General features: G+C 40.9%; 1 protein-coding gene across 1 annotated transcript in view; it reads left to right on the top strand.

The window, feature by feature from the left end:
* CDKL2 (cyclin dependent kinase like 2) overlaps window positions 1–14,023 on the top strand; it is a 522,774-nt gene that overhangs the window by 493,155 nt on the left and 15,596 nt on the right. The window contains exons 11-12 of the mRNA XM_078677465.1: window positions 9,079–9,196; window positions 9,389–9,495. Coding sequence (XP_078533591.1) covers window positions 9,079–9,196; window positions 9,389–9,495 — 225 coding nt within the window. The remainder of the gene's footprint in view (window positions 1–9,078; window positions 9,197–9,388; window positions 9,496–14,023) is intronic.

Genomic DNA, 14,023 nt, shown 5'->3' with positions numbered 1-14,023 from the left:
GATTAAAAGTGATGTAGAGAATTAAATAATTGTAGTAGTCATAGAGGTAGTGTAAGTCTGCTTCTATCAGTGTCATAGGAAAAGTAGAACATGACTGAGCAAGAAGGGGAAGATATTACTATTCCAGGATTGTGAAAATGATCTTCAACATTTTAATTCTGAAAGTTGCGGAAATGCCAAATGACGGGATTGGCTTACAAGAAATCCAAGAGTTATAAATGGCTCTGACCAGATTTGGCCTTGTGGAAAATTGTGGTAGAGAGCAAGAAGTCATTTATTGCATGTAACGTGTTTTTAAAAACGATGGAGATTTTCTTTCAGAAAGTGGCGGGCTGAAAGTAATAACAGCACAAAAGAGTGTAAGCTGTTCATAGGACATCCTTGGACGTCATGAAAAGTAAGTTAACTTTAAGGAGTTCTGAATTTTGATTTCAGATGTTGTATGGGTTTTTTAAACACAATCATTTTGATTGTGTTTTTTTTTCCCCGCTGTTACATGATGAATACCTTCAAGTCACTGTTTTTAGTGAAATTTGATACATTCTGAGAACAGCAAAAATAAACCATTTAACATGTATAATTAATTCTGTACTGTTTGCATTTATGATGTATATGTAGAACTGTGTAGGAGGCATGGAGAAGGTGAGGCTTCTGTAAGTGTCAAAGTTGTTGCATGCAGTGCTGCACTTCTGCGTATTCTTTCATATGCTAGACTACATCTGCACAATGAGATACCTAAGCAAAGGAAACACAAGTGATGTGATTGTGAAATGAGCAAAATAAATTGCACGTATTTCAATTACATCACCTGTGTTTCCTATCATTACGAATCACATTGTGCAGATCAAGTTTAGGTCTGTCCAGGGAAACATAGGAGGTTTGGACTTTGTTGAAGAGTGCAGTGGACATGACTCACTTCATTGGTAGACCTTCACATGTATTATGTCCTCTATTCTCTTCAACAACTCGAAATTTCATCTGCAACCCTGAGTAGGCCTCACCTGAAACAAAACTCTGGATAGTAGACATCTTATTGGCATCCTGAAGCAATTATTTAAAATTTTAGTGTCTTGCAACACTTTTCTGAAACAACAGCAATGCAAAATATGCACCATGTTTTAAGATAGGCCTCACTTCATCTGCATCAAGATACTGTTAGTTTAAAATGTATATCTTTAGGACTGTGTAGGGGGCCTTCTGTAAGTGTCAAAGTTGTTGAAAAACTGTTTGTCCTTCAATCTTTGCCCTTGTCTTTTGTAATTTTTAAATACATGTTTTAATATTTTTCAAATGTTTGTTCTCTCTTTCACAGATTGAAAGTATAAAAACAAAAAGTGAGTAATTTAACGACAATTATAAGGTAAATATTTTGTACTGTTTTCGTTACATTTCTATCACATTGAACTACTATTAGTTCCACTGCTTCATTTCTTTAATCCTCAGTTTCCTGCCTTTGCTACTTCCCTCATTCCTTTCTCTATTACCTACTTACTCTACTCCTTCCACTCCTTTTCTCAGTCCCTCTCTTCTCATAGTTGCTCACTCTTGTTCACTCACTCCGTCTCTATTACTCTTAGTGTCTCTGACTGATCACTCTTTCACTACTTGATACACAGCACAGCGTGGGACACGCACACAAACACAGTGGCTCACACACGCACACTCACAGTAGGCCACATACAGTAACTCGCTGTACACACACGCGCACACACACGCAGTACATCACGCTCCACATACACAGGCACTCAAGGTTAAATGCACACGCATAAAGTGACACAGACACAGAGTGAGTCACACACAACTGCAAGGTCAGTAATTGTCAGGTACAAACCCACTCGCAAACAGCGTGACTCACAAGCGCAGTAGTGCATACCCTCACACTGTTACATGCTTAAAGTGGCACACAGTCTAAGATGCAGTGACACATAGACTATTACTATGAAGCACACACACTTAGATAGACATACCTAGGCACGTGCACACGAGCACTCCTAATTTCAGATTTGGACGTAGCATTCGCTGCGTTTTGTAGTCTGAGAGGCATTTGAAACACACAACCACCTGCCTTTAGCTCATACACTCAGAAGGTGCCAGCACAGGGCTCCCTCCTATATCCGCCTTAATGCGCTCTTGTTCTGCCAATTAATTAGCCTCCGAGGGTGGGAGCGGTCGCTCTTGTGATCCCCCCGCCTGCCGGGAGGCTCGGGCACATTACAGACGGAATAGCAGTGGTCCCCACGCCACCAGCTGCCTAATAACTGAGCTGCCTGCAGCCCGGCAGAGCACAACTGGGACCTGTCCCACCAGGCTCGGCACCAACAGCTCCCCTAATCAGCCGGGCCAGCCGGCCACTGCGAGCCGCTCTTTAGTGGGCAGATGGTGTGACTTTGGACACTTTTACCTGCGTTAAAGTATTGCATGCCTCCCTCGCCCCCCCCCCCCCTCACTCCCCTCAAACTATACACCCCTGCTTTCAAGTGGAGGCTGGAGGGCATCTTACTCATTCTAGAGACTAATTACAACTCTGATTTCTAGTGTTTATTTGGAAGGGGCACAGAAGTTGCAATTGTGTGTTGCATTATTTCTTATCAAGCACGTAGCAGCAAACACCTGGGTAGGTCAAATGCATGAGAGTATTTTTCTAGGGTTTATCCCAAGCTCAAGCATTTAAAAGTACTTTGAGATGTGATAAATGTCCAAGATCACACAGGGTGTGCCTGCAATGACACTGTAATTGTGCCCAGCTATCAGGTTTTACAATTTGCACTTCAGCCGCTGGATGGTAGGTAGGATTTGTAAAGTGTGCCCAGGATCACACAGTGTGGTCATGCAGCAGTTTAATTGTCTACTGGACCAATAAAACTAACATTGTCCAGTATACCAATCAAAATTGCTCTCCAAAGACACCAGGCAAAGCAGACGCTCCCTCAAACAGATCACCAAGCGCAATTTACCCTACTTACAGCCTAGCCTGTTCTCTGTCGAGACTTTAGCAATCTTTAGAGCACAAGATAAGATCTTTTCACATGGAAGAGTCAGACGTATTGCAATACTACTTAAGAAACAAGCATTGGCATAGACAATAGGTCTCGCCTTTGGGACCTTATACGTGTTTAGCCATGCAACAGTTGATGTTGCTGCACCAAGGATATTATGCTGCATAACTAAATACTTAGAAGGTCCCAAAGGCGAGACCTATTGGCTATGCCAATGCTTGTTTTTCTTTCACTCCGTTATCTATTTTGTTTTTCACAATTATACCCTCTTCTGTCTTTTCTTCGGTAAATAGATCTATTAAACAGTATCTCTTCTTTACTCCCTATAGCTGTCTTTCTTTTAACATCACTCTCTGTTTACTTTCCTTATACTTACACTGTTTTTAAAAAAAAAATTTTTTTTGGTTAGCTCCCGGTCCGCGTACCGGGAAGCTAACCCGGGAGCGAACCAAAAGAAACAGAGCTTGCCAGAGTGCTAAACATTGTAGCAATTTTTTTTGAAAGGGAAGGTAGTTCTGAAAAGAACTTTTTTTTTTATATATTTGTTGTTTTATATTTTTTTTTTTGTTGAATATTTTGTGTTTTTTTTGTATTTTTTGAACGATTTTATATTTTTTTTGGTTTTTTTGGGGGGGGGGAAACAACAAAAAACAGGCGTTGAAAAGGGCTCAACAGGAGCAAAAAAAAATTACTGGGGGCGGTTAGTACAATCATGGTGTTCATATGCAAGGTTGAGTGCATTGATGCTCATGTTGCCACAAGCTAATAATGCACGACAGTGCATACATAAATGTATCATATGCCCAAAATTTTGTTGGATATTTGGCACAGTTTCCCGTGCCTCCTCTGGTGTTAAAGAAACCGGTATTGTCGGTCTGGCCACAGGAGTTGGTCTAGGATTGTCCAGCATATCCCTTAATTCCGCCCGGCTGTAATTTAGGGGATGTTTCCTCGTCATGTGCCTATGCATGGTGTGATTACCATAACTGTATTTTTTGTCCGTCCCTCTGGACAATTGTTCCTTGCATATGAGGCAGGTGACATACCTCGCGTTGACTTTTTTTTGTCCACGAGGCATCGAAAAAAACTGCCAGATGAAACTGGCTTTCTTTCTGGAAACCCGAGGCAACTCTTCCAGGAATTGTGGTTCTTCTCCCTCCTCATCCATTTCTTCATCTTCCTCCTCAGTGTTGGTAATCACCTGGGGAGGTGGTCCTCTCTTCCCATGAGGAGGTGGAGGTGGTGGTGGGGGTCCACCAGCTGAAGCAACCAATGAAGCCATTTTCACACAAGCAAAATAGGTCTTCCAACAAGCAAAATAGGTCTTCCTCTCACAATGATGAAAGTCAGAGTGAGGAAAGAAGGAGGGGTTTTCATCATTTGGAAAAAACAATACTTCTCAACCAATGAAAAGTGTTATTTTTAGGTCACCTGACCTAGCCTTCCATAATTATGAAACTAAAAGTGAAATGAACCAATGAAAAGTTTTATTAACAAGTCACATGACCTCTCACGCTCATGTTACGCGCTGCGGAACGCTCCCCGGTTAGCTTCCGGGTCGCTAAGCTTCGCGCCCCGGTCCGCGCCCCGGGACACTTCCGGGTGCGCTAACGCGATACGTCACAAGACGCATTTCGCGGCAACGCGATACGTCGCGCTTTCGCGCCGCGGATCGCTTCCGGGGAGCTGCGTTTCGCGCCTCGGTCCGCGCCCCGGGGCACTTCCGGGTGCGCTAACGCAGTACGTCATAAGACGCATTACGCGGCAACGCGATACCGTCACTATGTTGATTTCTTACCGGTTCGCGGACCGGGTCGCGGCTTTAAATTGAGCTAACGGGAAGCTTCCCGGTTCGCGGACCGGGAGCGAAACAAAAAAAATATTTTAAAAAATTATTAATAAACATATAAAATATATTTTTGGATTTAAAGAAGAATACATTTTACAGCTATAGATATTAGCTTTTAAAAAACCAATGAAATTCACTGAAAAAACCATAGGTTATAGACCATATATAGTTAGGAATTAGCATTTACAAAACCTTGAAAATTCAATGAAAAAACCATAGGTTATACACCATATATAGTTAGGATTTAGCATTTAAAAAACCTTATTTTACTCACACAAAACCAATGAAATTCCATATATAGTTAGTTGTACTAACTATATATCGCGCACCCGCCATCCACTGCTGATCATGTCACATATTACATCATTCATGACATGGTCAGTGACATCACTGATGACATCACTGATGACATCTCAAATGACATCACTGATGACATCACTGATGACATCTCATTTGACATTACTGATCACATCACTGATGACATCATTCATGTGATAATACGATGAACCTCTTCAGACTCTAATATAACCTTAGATACACTCAGTGTAAACAGACACTCACAGACTGTCACTCATCCATGGAGTTACTTACACACCTAGTCAGTCATGCAAAGAATCAATCACACCTCCATTTTCACAACTATACAGTTATACACACCTTACTTATTCAAACATATACTAAAACATATTTACTCACTTATACAATCCTGGATACAAGTTCACAATGATCCATACAGCCACTCACACATTCACTGGCTCTTATGCACAGTTATTTATATATGTCAACTCTCACATGTACTGTATTTTACATATGTACTTACTTTGACATGTAGCACTGAGATATCTATTCACTCACCAATACAGTCATGCACACAGTCAACCGCCCATACAGCTGTTTCCACATGCACTTTTGAACCCATACATCTATGCATAGAGTCATACACCTCCCAGCCACCCACACACACTCTCAGTCTCCCATACAAATACTTGGGCAACCAATCAATAACCCATATAGTTACTCATATAGCTACTGATCAACACATGCAGCAGTTTACAGAACAACAGACATAATGATGCACAAATTAAGACAGTTTAGTCACTAACCCATGCACTCAGTGAGACACATTTAATCACTCACTCATACAGTCAGTCATGCACCTACTAAATCCTTCATCCAGACACTTATACATCCACTCATTCTTCAATATGTAAGACATATTTTAACTTTACAGAAACATACAGTCACTGGATGTTGTCATCAGTGATGTCATCAGTGATGTCATTTGAGATGTCATCAGTGATGTCATCAGTGATGTCACTGACCATGTCATGAATGATGTAATATGTGACATGATCAGCAGTGGATTGCGGGTGCGCGATATATAGTTAGTACAACTAACTATATATGGAATTTCATTGGTTTTGTGTGAGTAAAATAAGGTTTTTTAAATGCTAATTCCTAACTATATATGGTGTATAACCTATGGTTTTTTCATTGAATTTTCAAGGTTTTGTAAATGCTAATTCCTAACTATATATGGTCTATAACCTATGGTTTTTTCAGTGAATATATATATATATATATATATATATATATATATATATATATATATATATATATATATATATATATATATATATATATAGCCTATGCTAATTTGGTCTTTTGTTGTGATGACTCTCAATTAGGTATTTCTGTTAATATGACCCATCAGTGTATGTCAGATGCATCATCCTGGCTCAAATCCAATTATCTGAATTTTAATACTGACAAAACTAAGGTCATATAGGTGGCTCCATATTAGGTTGCCTAGACCGTTTCCTTCTACATTCTGGCTCCCTCCTGGATCTTATTCCCTTCTCTGTGTTTGAAAAATCTGAGGTGGCATATTATCAACAGGCAGCGATAATTATCGCTAAGCTAAACATCACTGGCTATCACTGGATTACATCGCCGAGTTAGCGCATTATTTTCAACGCTTAACCCCAAAGCGATAAAAAATCCAGCGATAGCGGCAAAATGCCTGAATATCACTGGAAATCCAGTGATAGAAAAGCAGCGATAGGGAAATCATAGTTAATAAGCCATGGTGGACTTATCCTGCCAATCCAACTCCCATTGACAAGATGGCTAACTCAGGTTTTAATCAGGAGTTAAACACCTGCGTTCATCGTGGTTTAACCCGAATTCTGTTATCGCGGGACAACATTGGTAATACAGCGAAGTGCTGTTAGCAACTTTTTACGTGTTATTTTGGTCAGGAACGCCTACCTTGCATGTCATTAGCGATAAATATCGCTGGCATGCAAGGCGATAGGAAAAGCACTGCTAACGAAGTCTTGTTAATAGGGTGATAAAAATATCGCCGCTTTTTCGGCAAAAAGTGCAGCAAAAGCGGCAATATGGCCCTTGATATTATGCCCCCTGGGTTTCTACTTGGTCGAGAATTTGACCCTGATGAAACTGGCTTATCACTTGACCGCTTACAGTTATTTCCTCTTTAGGTTTCTCAGAAAAATTGTGCCGCTGCTGACGTCAGCGGCTCGATGGTTAGTGGTTCAGGCTACTATTTTTAGTCGGTTGATTATTGTAACTCCCTTTTCTTGGGCGCGCCTCATGCTGTGTTGAATAAATTACAGCGTATGTAAAACATGGCAGTCAAGTTAACGCTGGGTCTGCCTGGCAGGATTTTTCTTTTTCTGCACTGTGTACCCTGCACTGACTTTGAGTGGCTGAAAGGATTGTTTTTAAATCTTTGCATAGTACACTGTGCTATTCATAATTCTCGTCCTGTTTACTTGAGGGAAAGGTTGAAGGGGCACATTCCAAATAGGTTCCTTTGCTCTATGGACCCCCTTTTCTTCACAGTCCCCAAATTTGTGTACGCTCATTTAGGAGGTGGGACTTTTGTGGTGGTGGCGAGGTTATGGAACACTCCGCCCATTACCCTGCAGAAAACCACTATACATTTGCATTTTAGAAAGACTTTATGAACTTGGTTGTCCAACTGGAAATGTGAGGATCGAGCTGATGCATACTTTTGTTAGATTTGTGCTTTTGTAGGTTTAGTTTCATGAAGCAGCTGTTTCCTCTCTCAGGGCTAGGACACCTTTTCGGTATTTGTTCTCTTATAAACTCTTATCATAATATAACATAACACCTTCTCATTTGTGAATCTTGTCGTGTGACCTCAGGGTGAGCAGACAATGGGCCAAAGAACATTGGGAACATTGGCTGAGTAAAAAAAAAAAAGTTTCTCATTCGAGGATTTAAACTCTGGGATGATGGTTTCCTGTTTATTGCAGGCCGCCATTCCTGTGTTTGTAGCCCATTACAGAGGGTTGATAACAGCAACCTGCCTTGTTCATATTCATGAAGAAAGTCAGTTTGCAGCCCTCTGCAACACATTTTGTAATGCAAATTATTTGTACATAAGTTGTATCGCAGAATTATAGGCAGATTCCAAAAAGACAGTGCGCAGTTTGATGGCTTTCATTAATTTTAATCACTCCTAACCGCTGATGGCATAGTTTAATTTGCAGCATTCAGTATAAGGGTCACTGCATTGTAGAACACCGTAATAGCGTGTTCTATTAATATTTGGGGAATTCGATTATTCAGTTGGGACCAAGAAGGCGACCGTCTGTTTCCTTTTTTGCTGCAATGAACTTTGCAAAGACCTTAACGACTTCAATGTGTGGCTCATCCTTGTGGCCCTATAATTTCTTATACACCATTCCATTTTGGTTGTTGCTTACAGTGAGATTACAGACTGTGGCCGACTAGGTGCAAATCAGTACAAAATTCTGTTTTACTCGAACTGATAGGCCAACCTCAAATACATGCCCTTATATGGGTTTCAAACCTTGCTGAACAATAGAGCCCCAAGCTGCACCTCACTGATGAGACCCAGTAAGGATGACACATGTCTGGGGTGGTTTGTGGCCCAGATCAAATGGTGCAGGTGTAGCAGTTTTTGCTGAACTGTGCTTTGTGGCAGGGCAAGACATATTAGCAAATGTTTGGCCTCTATCACTAATGTACAATGTGTTCGAAAAAAACCCAGAATGGAATGCTTCCCTACATAACAACCCTTCCAACATTTTGTTTTTCTCAGTTGTTTATTGAGATCCTCTTGTTTATTGAGCACCTTTAATATATCTGTGATGCATGCAGACCGCTAAAACAACTGAGGATCATAAATAGCCGCTTAATGAAATTCCTTGGTATTAGGTTGCCAATGAGAAGAATCTTCTCCAGACCAGCAAGAAGAAGTGGGAATTGCCAAGGACAGATGTTCGCTTGCCTGAGCTAGGCCACAGCCACCTTCCAGAACTGAAAGGGGCCGAGGGTATGATTCTCCTGTCTCTGTTTTTTTTGTAGTTTTGTTTATTGTCATTTTCTGTAAGGAAATATCTTTGAATTGGAATAAAATCCATGATGTGGCACCACAGTCTAATGGGACTTGTCCTCAAAGTTTCTAAAATTCTGATATAGATATAACTAGATTTATCATGCCCATGGAATTCTTTTTTTCCTGCAGTTCGAAATTTGAAATTGTTAAAGAAGGAGAACAGGATAGCATCAGAGTCTCGTATCCCATCCCTTGCTACGCTTGACCTTCACAACCCCAGTATGGCACTACAGCAGGTAAGAGGCTCAAGCTGGTCCTGCCTTGAATGGGATAGATGAGGATGTCCCTGAATGCAGGCTCACTCCCCTTGTGATGTGCACCATCAATGAGTCAAAGATATCATCAAATCTAGCTAATTCGGAATTCCTCTGGGAAATCCTGTACTGAATATTACACACGTTGCGGGTTCCAGTTTCAGGTCCAAAGGCCTTATACTATTGTGCTAATCAAGACTTAGGCTGGGGACACCTATTCAACTTCTATCTTACTTGCCGTATTAATTCGCTTGATGCACAACATTAGGGTTGTGGGCACGTTCTTTATTCACTCACAAGGCAGTCATGTTAACTCTTGACTGGTCATCACTGATCCTCCATGAAAATTAGCCAAGTCAAACAATGTTCTCTTCCAGTTGATGCAAATTTCCATCAAGGCACAGCATGTTTCAAATCCAGGTTGCAATCTGATATTTTCAAGTATTTGCATATCTCCTCTGTGTTACAGAAAATAAAAGGGTCCTTTATTCCACCCAAGAGAGCATTGTTTTCCCTGAACAATATATCATTGTGCTAGTTCTGACATCTCTCGATGGTGTGCCTAAGAATGCACCATCTGTCCATCTTCCCTGTTCTGTTGCGTGGAGCTAAGTTGCTTTTGAAACCTAAACCAGACCTCTCAGGCTTAAAGACGAAGGAGGAACTCATAAATTCCACCATATTGTGTGGAAAGGTTCATGCAGGCCCTAAGGTTCCACTCTTCTCCCCCTTAAATAAGTCTAGAAGGTAGTGGTTAACAGTGTAGTCCTGGCCTCTACTATTTTACTTCTTTCTTGTCTTTATTCAGGCTGATTTAGAGCTTGGAGAGGATTGAAAATCATCTAGTTTCTGAAGGATAATGGAAAGAAAGAATACAATCCAGCGGCTGAAGTCCCTCAATAATGCGGTTATTATTTAGAGAAAATTCAACTGGTTGATTGCTCTTTGGGCCTCATTCATGAGAAGTGACGCATTGCTGCGTGAAAGCAGCGATGCGCCACTTTCAGTGCGCCCTCCTTGCGACAAGTTGATGCGTCATATTTACTGTATGATGCATCTTGTCGCAAGGAGTTACAGATACGTCAGTATTTCTGACATATCTGTAGGCGCAAAAGTGACGCATTGCTGGAGTGTGTCACAAAAGTGATGCAACTTAAGCACTGTGTCCTTTCACATGGGGCAAGCCCCATGTGAAAGGGCCTGCATCAGTTTAATGCCTGCTGTGAGGCAGACGCAAGATATTGACGCAATTGCACCCTAGAAGTGGCACAGTGAAATCTCGTAGATTGCATCACTTCTACGAGGCTTACTTACGTGGGAATGCCCACCCTGTATACATTATACCTGACACAGGTATGATGTAGCGCAGGGGTTTACAAAGTGACGCATCTGCTTAGATGCGTCACTTTGTAAATAGGGCGCAACAGGAGGTATGTTTTACGCCGCCGATGTGTCACAAAAATAAGGCCCTTTGTATTTAGAGCTCACTCCAAACTCTAAATAAGGACCTTAGATTGTCATTTAGATCCTGGAAGGCGTGTGTAAACTCATCTGGTCAGTGGAGGCCATGGCCTGTGCTTCACTCCTGAGGTCCACCCTCATATTCAGAGATCCCCTCCATGCAGATGGGTAATCTATAAAACATTTCAGTGGATCTGATGTGTGAGGGTACACAGATTGCACTGAACTTTTCTAAGGGGCGTCATTATTGTTGCACCTGCTTGGCGATGTTTGTTTGCTTTCCAAACACAAAATCCCATAGCTGCTTATTGTTTCTTGAAAACAAAACAACAATGGCCCCAGTGTGCATGGAGATTTCCCCATAAACATGCATTAAGCCTACCTGGGACATCTGTGTCTTGCAGATAGAGCGGGTCGACATCCAATTTGACCTCACAGCTGGACCGTAAGGGAAAAGCTGTACGTCACTGGAGTCACAGAGGCCCTTGTGGTGCAACCACAGCTCTTCACCTTGCTTTACAAATAGTGGGGGGGGGGGCTGCTAGTTTAGCCAGCCGGAACACCACTGACTAGGGCTGGCACTGACTAGGACTGGATTGGCTACTGGACGTTTCGTTCTAAATAAACAATGCAAATATTCTCAATCTTTATTTTTAGCCTAAATCTCTTTTCCATGAAACTCATATGCTACCTGTCTGTATACGTGCTATAAATAGAACCATCTCATGTGAGAGCACCCATGAGATACCTATAAATTCCTGTACAGACAGAATATCTCACTGTTAGACACCTGGAGAGAAGAAATGGGGGCACCGTGACAAGGAAAATTTGAAATGCATAAATTGTTCTCCTTTATCCAAATATTCATGGTTTTTCAAACTTTTTTTAATGTAGGCAGAAGTGTAAGACAGTAATTCTTTGAGACTGTGTACTGCTGCAGCTTGTTGGTAATCTACAGGCTAGAAAGACGCACACTGCCCTACCGCAGCGGTTCCTCTTCCCTCAGAGTTGCATCTTTACCTCTCTCCACATTAAAGCACAGCCTCTCCTGACACAGCAGGTTTTCTGCTTTATGACAGGGAGATCTTTGGTGATTGGTGCTTTCTCTTCAGCCTGTGTCATTGTTAGGAGCTCTCATCATGAATAGTTTCAGGGTCAAGAAGGTTGTCTTGAGGTCAAAGGTTATTTCACTGCAGGGTGTTTTATGGTTTGAGGTAGTGAGCAGCCATCTTTAATTCTTGAGAGAGGCTGTGGGGTGGTCAGAGGCACTTTCCGAGCAAACCTTTTTTAATGAGATCCTTTATTAGGTGGAGCCTGGGAAGAGTATGCGCTGATTTGCGAGGCATGCTGCATTTGAGTATGGACTTGAAGATCTGCCCACTCTCCGCCAATATTTTTCATTGGCTTGTGTTATTATCCTTTGTAAATTCTGGCTCCTGATATGTTAATAGACTTGTTAGTCCCTCCTTAGTACTGCGTTGTCTTCATTTGTAACCTCCCATAAGGAATGGCCCTTTTACTTCTATTGTTACACGGGTTGTCTTATTTAGCTTGTAAACACTGTTTTCTTTCATGAGTTTCTCTACTCCAGACACAACATGCTTTCCTGTAACATTCAGCGTGCCATACGAGCTTTCACTTTCCAAGCAGCCCAGGACAATGGCGGCAACTTCTTTGAAATGAAATAGGTCTCACATTTAAAAGAGTTTGAGCTAGTGGCATTGTAAATGACAATGCATTTTATTTATGTTAATTATCAAAACAGAAATAAAAGCCATTGTCATTTACGATGCCTATAGCTTAAATTCTCGCAAATGTGAGACCTATTGTATTGTAAATGCTTGTTATCTTTAGGCTTGTTGTCTGGTGGATTAGGATGCTAGTATGGTATAATTTTCCTTTATCTTCATTCATATTTTTCCCCTCTGCACACCTCAGTTCTTTAATCTCATCATAAATGTAATAATTCAATAACATCTGAATATGTACAAAGCTTCTTCGCTGTGTAAATTCGGCATTTTTAGCAACTAAACCGGAGAGTGTGTTAGGTATACAGATTTTATGTTACTTTAGAAGCTGATTATGCATAATGAATAATTACATTGGATTAATTTTTTTGTTTTGACATTTTTTATTAAAATTTGCAGATGAAAATACAAATACAAATGAAGTAATAAATCAGAATAATATTATGATAAATGGAAGAAAATACAAATGAGAAGAGAACTCACATAAGGCATAACAAATATGAGGAAACAAAATTAACATATATTCCATAATCCTATATGTGGTAAGAATAGAAAGAATAATAGGTAAATTATACTAGAGAGGAAAAGATAAAGAAAATAAAAGAAAGAAAAAAGAAAAGCAAAGAGAGGAAAAGAGAAGGAAAGAAGGAAAAGAAAAGAAAGAAAGAGATTACCAGAGTAACAAGAACAGATAAGAAGAGAAGTGGAACAAAGGAAGGGGAAAAGGCATCAATAGTAAAGTAACAGGGAAGGGATCATAGAGAGAATAGAGTTAAGCAGAAACAGTGTGTGTAGAAGAAGGAGTAGGAACAGAGTCATCGTCCACAGTGGTTTCCAGGAAAGGGGACCAAGTTTGGAGAAAAATGAAAGCCTGATCTTGTAAATTATAAATTGTGCGTTCATGGAAAGCTGTTTGCGTCATTGCCACGAACCACTCTTCCTGAGAAGGAGCCGAGGGGGATTTCCAGTGACGTAGTATACAAATTTTTGCCGTAGCCAAAGCAGTATGAAGGAGACGAATTTGCGCTTCGTGAATCCTCGAAAATCGTGTAAAATAATGTTGGCAGGTGTGAAAGGTAAAGGTAATGACATTGTAGAAGCCAATGTCTTCCTCACAAAAAGCCAAAAGGATCTAGTACGAGGACCAATGCCATTCATGGAGAATTTTGAAAATACAGAATTTGAGACGAGCTTCCCGAACCCTCTTATGCAGTCCTTCTAAAATTTGATCCCATTGAGTATTGGAATATACCACTGATAAACGGGATTGCCATTTCAGCTGAAGAGCTAGTGAGAGAGGC

This window comes from Lissotriton helveticus, chromosome 2_1 (genome assembly GCF_964261635.1).
Source record: "Lissotriton helveticus chromosome 2_1, aLisHel1.1, whole genome shotgun sequence".
NCBI lineage: Eukaryota > Metazoa > Chordata > Amphibia > Caudata > Salamandridae > Lissotriton > Lissotriton helveticus.
This window is presented reverse-complemented; position numbering and strand designations above follow the sequence as displayed.